Source organism: Lepisma saccharinum, unplaced genomic scaffold (assembly GCF_977018435.1).
Source record: "Lepisma saccharinum unplaced genomic scaffold, izLepSacc3.1 HAP1_SCAFFOLD_150, whole genome shotgun sequence".
Lineage (NCBI taxonomy): Eukaryota > Metazoa > Arthropoda > Insecta > Zygentoma > Lepismatidae > Lepisma > Lepisma saccharinum.
Genome location: NW_028142959.1, coordinates 145,844 through 151,843, shown reverse-complemented (window position 1 = coordinate 151,843; position 6,000 = coordinate 145,844). Strand labels below are relative to the sequence as shown.

The 6,000-nt window shown below is 36.5% G+C and overlaps 1 protein-coding gene across 2 annotated transcripts in view; it reads right to left on the bottom strand.

Annotated features, from left to right (window-relative positions):
- Positions 1-765: 765 nt before the first annotated feature.
- The window catches only part of LOC145982360 (ATP-binding cassette sub-family C member 10-like), a 101,968-nt gene continuing 96,733 nt past the window's right edge, over positions 766-6,000 (bottom strand). For both annotated transcript variants that reach the window (XM_083115915.1, XM_083115916.1), the window contains exon 22: positions 766-1,470. In XM_083115915.1, coding sequence (XP_082972041.1) covers positions 1,362-1,470 — 109 coding nt within the window. In that variant the 3' untranslated portion in view covers positions 766-1,361. The remainder of the gene's footprint in view (positions 1,471-6,000) is intronic.

Below are 6,000 nucleotides of genomic sequence, written 5' to 3'. Positions count from 1 at the left end.
ACGTGTTACTTCAGAGATAGAATGCACATGTGGGACAATATAAAATCAGTCTCATTACTTAATTGTCAGACCTCATATCTCTGCACTTCAATCCCTGAAGATGAGAGTTAAGTTAGCTCTTGAAAGCTCAGAAGCCTATCAGGAAATCACCTGGCTGATTGCCCGAGAAAACCTTTTAAGTCAAGCATCACTGTTTGCTACTCAGTAGTAGGCCATGGTCATTAAAGAGCTCTTGCAATTGACATGAAGATAGTCTTAATTCTCTAAAAGGAATTCTAAACATATCTATTCCTTTTTAGAATTTATATCTATTTACTAGGGCTGAGTCGATACCACTTTGAACCGATACCGATGCCGATACTCTCACCGATTCCCACCAATACCGATGCTTGAAAAATGTAATAATTAAGTTGCTCAAAATATATTTTAATGTTAGTGATTAAGTATTTCACTCTAAAAATAATTATATACATCCATTTTCCAAGATTTTTGCTTAAAAATATTTTAGAGTTCCATTAGAATATTAAATTACATGTTATGTTATCACAAAATTAAGTTTTTTGACACAAAACTTGCGAAAATTTTTGAAAAAAAAAACAACGAATTTTGCATAATTTCCAGGATAATTACACTCCGCAAAAGTGTCGCACAGCATTTTGATCTTTCACAGAGTCGTTAAAAATGCAGGAAAAGTATCGGCAGGTTTCAACAAATAAATTCCAGCCGATACTTTCTGATACCAATACCGATACATCGGCATCGGTATCGGCTCAGGCCTACTATTTACTATTCTCATAAAGAAATGTCTGGGGAAAAAAAGCATTGCAGATACATATCTAAGTCCAGCTAAGTCTTAGCATTGTAGTTGTACCTTCACATTAACTAAAATAAAAATGCCATTTCTTTTCAAAATAATATATTCTCAACGGAAACAAATTAGCAACGTAGCTTAAGAAATTCACATAGAAATACAGGTTGGACATTAAAAGATGCATAATGAAAAATATAGCCTTTCACAGTGCTCTTACAGGGTAAGAGCTCTGGAACAACATAAATAATCTACAACAATTCATAATAATCTTACTGCATACCTAACAACTATATACAGCTCACAACAATATGAAATAAGAAAAAATCTGAAATACTCAAGAAACAGCAACATTTTTACAAATTTTTCGCTTTCTAAGCTGCAATTAAATACAAATATTTATCTAAAAACTACCGCACAGCAATAAGATACTTGAAAAGCATTAAATCACAGTCTTATATGAAATTATTCTTGGAAAATGTACTTTTGTTTAGTGAAAAAATATTTCAATTCGATAATATCTTTCAGTCAAACTCGTACATTAAAAATTACACTATTGAAATTCCTGACTTGCAAGTTTGTAGAAATACGACTCCTTTTGTTGCAGTAGAACATCGGGAGATTCGAACTCCAAGACCTCCCCATCTCCCATGACTAGAACCCTATGAAAATGCAATAAAAAAGGATACATTACATACATGCATTTAACTTGCTCACATAATATTATTATTATGGTATTATCGAGAAGACTATCGCTAAAAAACTGATAAGGGTCACCCAAATGAAAGCAAGACTTCTGTTTTTCTTGTTTTGGCATAGTTTATGGGTTATAATATGTGAACATACAGGAAGTTGGAATTACCACTTTTATGAGACGCTTTCACAGAGTCTGAAAATTCTGGAAATTATGCATTACAGGGTAGTTACGATTCTTTGATTATGAAATTGGGTAGTTACGATTCTTTGATTATGAAATTCCCTGACATTTCCTGATTTTCCAGTCCAAAAATATTTTTTTTCCAGACATGTTTATCATCATGATTTTTGCTTTTGAACCTTGTGTTTTTCAATTAAATATATAATCCATTAATTATTATGAATATTCACTTTCACAACTTCTTTTAGCAAATTTCATTCTACACACACAAAACCACGTGAAAATTCGAAGAATAAAATGTAAAATTACAATCAGCATCAAATGTATTGGGTGCTACAGTCACGTGCATCTAGCCTTCAGGCTAAGGTAACAGAGGTACATTATTTCAACATAATAGATCTCCATAATATAAAAACAACAGAAAAAGTTCCTAAACAACATAATCTTCATAAACCATACACAATTTTTCATTTTCTAGCGGATTTATAGTGTTGTAGAAAATGCTGCTTTTTTGCTTACATTTATAAGTACACAGCATTTGGAGAAAGTTTTGTTGCATATAGGAATTCTATAGGAAGTGCCAACAAATCTACAGGGTGGTGCACAAACAGTTGACACATTTAAAATCTAAATATCAAAGAAAATAAACTGTGGTTGGAGCTGAACAATACACAAGCACATTCGGTAGTCCTTGGAAATATCAGTAGGCAGCCTATTGCTGGGCATGGTCTACTAAACACATCCATTTCCCCAGGCCCGTAGCCAGGAATTCTTATTAGGGGGGGCAAAGTCAATCCTAGAGGGGGCAAATTTTTTTAATATACTGTGTTGCATTGGCAGATATAGCAGGGTACAGACGGGTACTTGTCCCCCTCCTCCAAAAGTGATATGTAACAGGAAAGGGACGATATCGTGAAACTCCAATGAACAAAAAAAAAAGTTCGAGCAACATCAAATAACAATATTTCGATAATGACTTTTCGGAATACCAAAGAATACAAAGCTAAAGTTTAACATAAATAGCGACTGCAAAAGTTTTGGGCTTCTCTGCAGAACTAATTAAGGAAGTCCATTATAAATCGTGCTTCATAATGTTTCCCTCTAGTTTCCAGTATGCAAGATTTTTACGCACAAAGGAATTTAAGGAGAATCCAACAACACCATTGTGTTGTGTTATGCAAGAAAATTCAAATTAATGAAATATTAATGGTTACATATTATCTACACTTTGATGAATTGTGTAAAAATTAGTAATACATTTTTTGCATTACAAGAGGTTAAGGTACGTATCTCTGAGCAGTTTGTTGTAATATAAGCAGAAAGGGTGTAAGTTTTGAATAAGTGGAGGTTTACGGATTTCAGCTGCGTGGCGGCAGTAACATGCATGTAATACTCGAAAATTTCGCTTACCATACGACATACTGTGTGCGCTGTTGTGACGTGATCACCACCTTTGTATGCACATTAGCGCCGCCATTTGGCTGAATTCGAAACTTACATCCTTTCTGCTTATATTACAAGTTGCTCGGAGATACGTACATTAACCTATTGTGTATAAAGGTTTATTTTTCTGACATCTCAAACAGATCACCCGGTACTTTCCAACATGTTCAATTTCATATTAGCTAATAATGGAAAACAAGCACACAAACTGTATTTTTGAAAGACAGAATATGCATGACAAACTTTTTTTTGTACATATGACACATAACTTTCATGTAGAACATATATTTTACACATATGCAACATGGAGCGACGTAAAATAAGAAAATGCATATGCAACGTGTTAACGTTAAATTGTGTACGTATTCAAAGTTTCTTTTATATATATACGTACATGTGTTGCTATGAAGTTTGAACTGCTTAATCTTCAGTCACTTCGCTGTGCGAACAGTGATGCAAGCGGCAATACTTCTTTCATTCGGCACCAGAGTGCAGCATATACAAGGCATATATATATATATAATTTAAATACATTACATGATCAATTCATACGCCAAATTCTCTCAAATGTGTGCACTCCTTTTTCTCAAAATAATTGATCGTGCATTTAAGCAGCAACAATCTGAAGTATATATTTGGCCTTACTTCTCTCTCTGGTAATTTAGAATGCATTACAGAGAAGAATCATCTTGGGATTGAAGCGAGCAGGAAAATTTTTAGATCAAAATATTTGCAAACTGAAAACAATATTGATTTAATAGGGTGCAAATAATTTCACGAGGTGCCATGGCATTCTCTTGAACATTTTTTTTTTTTCAATTAGATCATTTTGGCTCCCAGGGCTTTGGACTATAAGAATAGGAGAATTCGCACTTGCGAGCGAAGCGAGCAAGAAAATTTTACGAAATGTACTTTTATTTTTATAAAATTTAAAAGCGAGAGGGCAATTGCCCCTCTGTGCCCCCTGCAACTGCCCTTTGGGCATCTGGAAGAAAAATTCAAGAGAACCTTGAAAACTAATTCCATCTTGAGTATCCATTTGTACTGCTATTCTTAGATTCTGCTAGTCATGTTTCTTTACTTCAATGTTTGCCCCCCTAGATTGGACTTCCGACCAAAATTGGGGAGGGGGGATGATAATGACCCTGCCCCCTGCTGTGGTTGCAGCACTGTTTGTGGGTGTCTCTTCATCAATTTCACGTCATCACTCATTGTCACGATTAGCTCGAAGTGGCAGAAAGGCAACGCTAAGTAACAAAAATCAAATATCCACTCCCTCTCTCTACCACCTGAATCACTATTACCAATAGGTAGACTTCAGAAACTAAAGATTAAGCAGTTCAAACTTCATAGCAACACATCCAAGAAAAACATCCAAACACATTAGGCACCTTTCATACAAGACTTCTCAAAATGTCACAACTGTTCTAGATACTAAAAATTACGAAATCATTTCCTGAAATCTGAATTAGGAAGATATTTTCTCCCCCTAATCCTAGTATGACATTATTCGGAATCCCACACACCTTAATAAATCACAAAATCAATAGCTAAGTGTTTTTGTTATGTTGCTAGAGTAATAGAGGATATAATTGACAGATTAGTGAGAATTCCAGGTAGGAATATGTTCTGTATTTTTGACAGGGGGGCAAAGCAGGGTCTCAGGGGGGGGGCAGTTGCCCCCCCTGCCCCCCCTCTAGCTACGGGCCTGCATTTCCCGCCAGTCAGTGAGTAGCCATGGCTGAGCACGGACGTTTGTCTTCAGTGCAGCGTGCCAAAACAGTCCTGTTGTATGCAGAAACGAAGAGCGTTACAAGTATGCAATGAAAATTTCGAGCTCATTTCAAAACACAATGGGCTCCAGCAAGAAACACTATTCTTCGTTTGTACCGTACGTTTGAGGAAGAAGCCACCGTGAAACAAGAAAGACGACCTCGTGTTGCTCCAGTTCGGACCTCTGAAAATATTGAGGCTGTTCAAGTTGCCATGACATGTAGCCTGGGAAAGTCTGCACGGTGTGCTTCACAAGAAATGGGCATTCTCGCCGTTCAGTTTAAAGAATTCTTCACAGTGATCTCAATCTGTATCCGTATAAAATTACTATCCGAACTTGACAAAGGAAAAAGAATGGAATCCGCACAGTGTTCAGAAGGAAAAGATCATGCTCTTTACAATACGTGGTTTTCAGACGAGGCCTATTTTCATATGGATGGGACTGTCAACAAACAAAATATCCGGTTTTGGGCTAGAGATGCACCACATATTGTGCACGAAAAGAAACAGCATGGAGATAAAGTGATCGTATGGGTAGCTTTGTCCAGTCACGGATTGTTAGGGCCAGTCTTTTTTGACAATACAGTCAACTCACAGCAATATTTGAATATGCGGTGCAATGATTTCGTACCACAGCTACTCGCAACTAATCTTCCGATGGGCACTCAGTGGTTCATGCAAGATGGGGCTACCCCTCACACCGATAATGTTGTGTTGGACTTTTTGAACACAGTTTTTGGTGATATAATTTTTTTTCCAATCAATATCCTGATCGACACAATGGAGGTTTCTTCTGGCTGCCTTCAAGCCCAGATTTAAATCCCGTGACTTTTTCTGCGGGAATTTTTAAAGGAACAACTCTTCCCGTTAAAGCCAGCAAACATTATGGAAATGCGAGGTCGGATAGTTCAGCTGTGTGGTGATATTCACGAAGACATGTGCCGTACAGTGGTAAGAAATATGCGCACCTGCCTTGAAGAGGTTGTTCGGCAAAACGGGGGCCATACTGAACAAGTGTACAGTGAGAAAACATTCCACAGACAGACTATTCTGTATGTCATAATATGCACATGTAATATTTAAAAATAAATTTGCAATC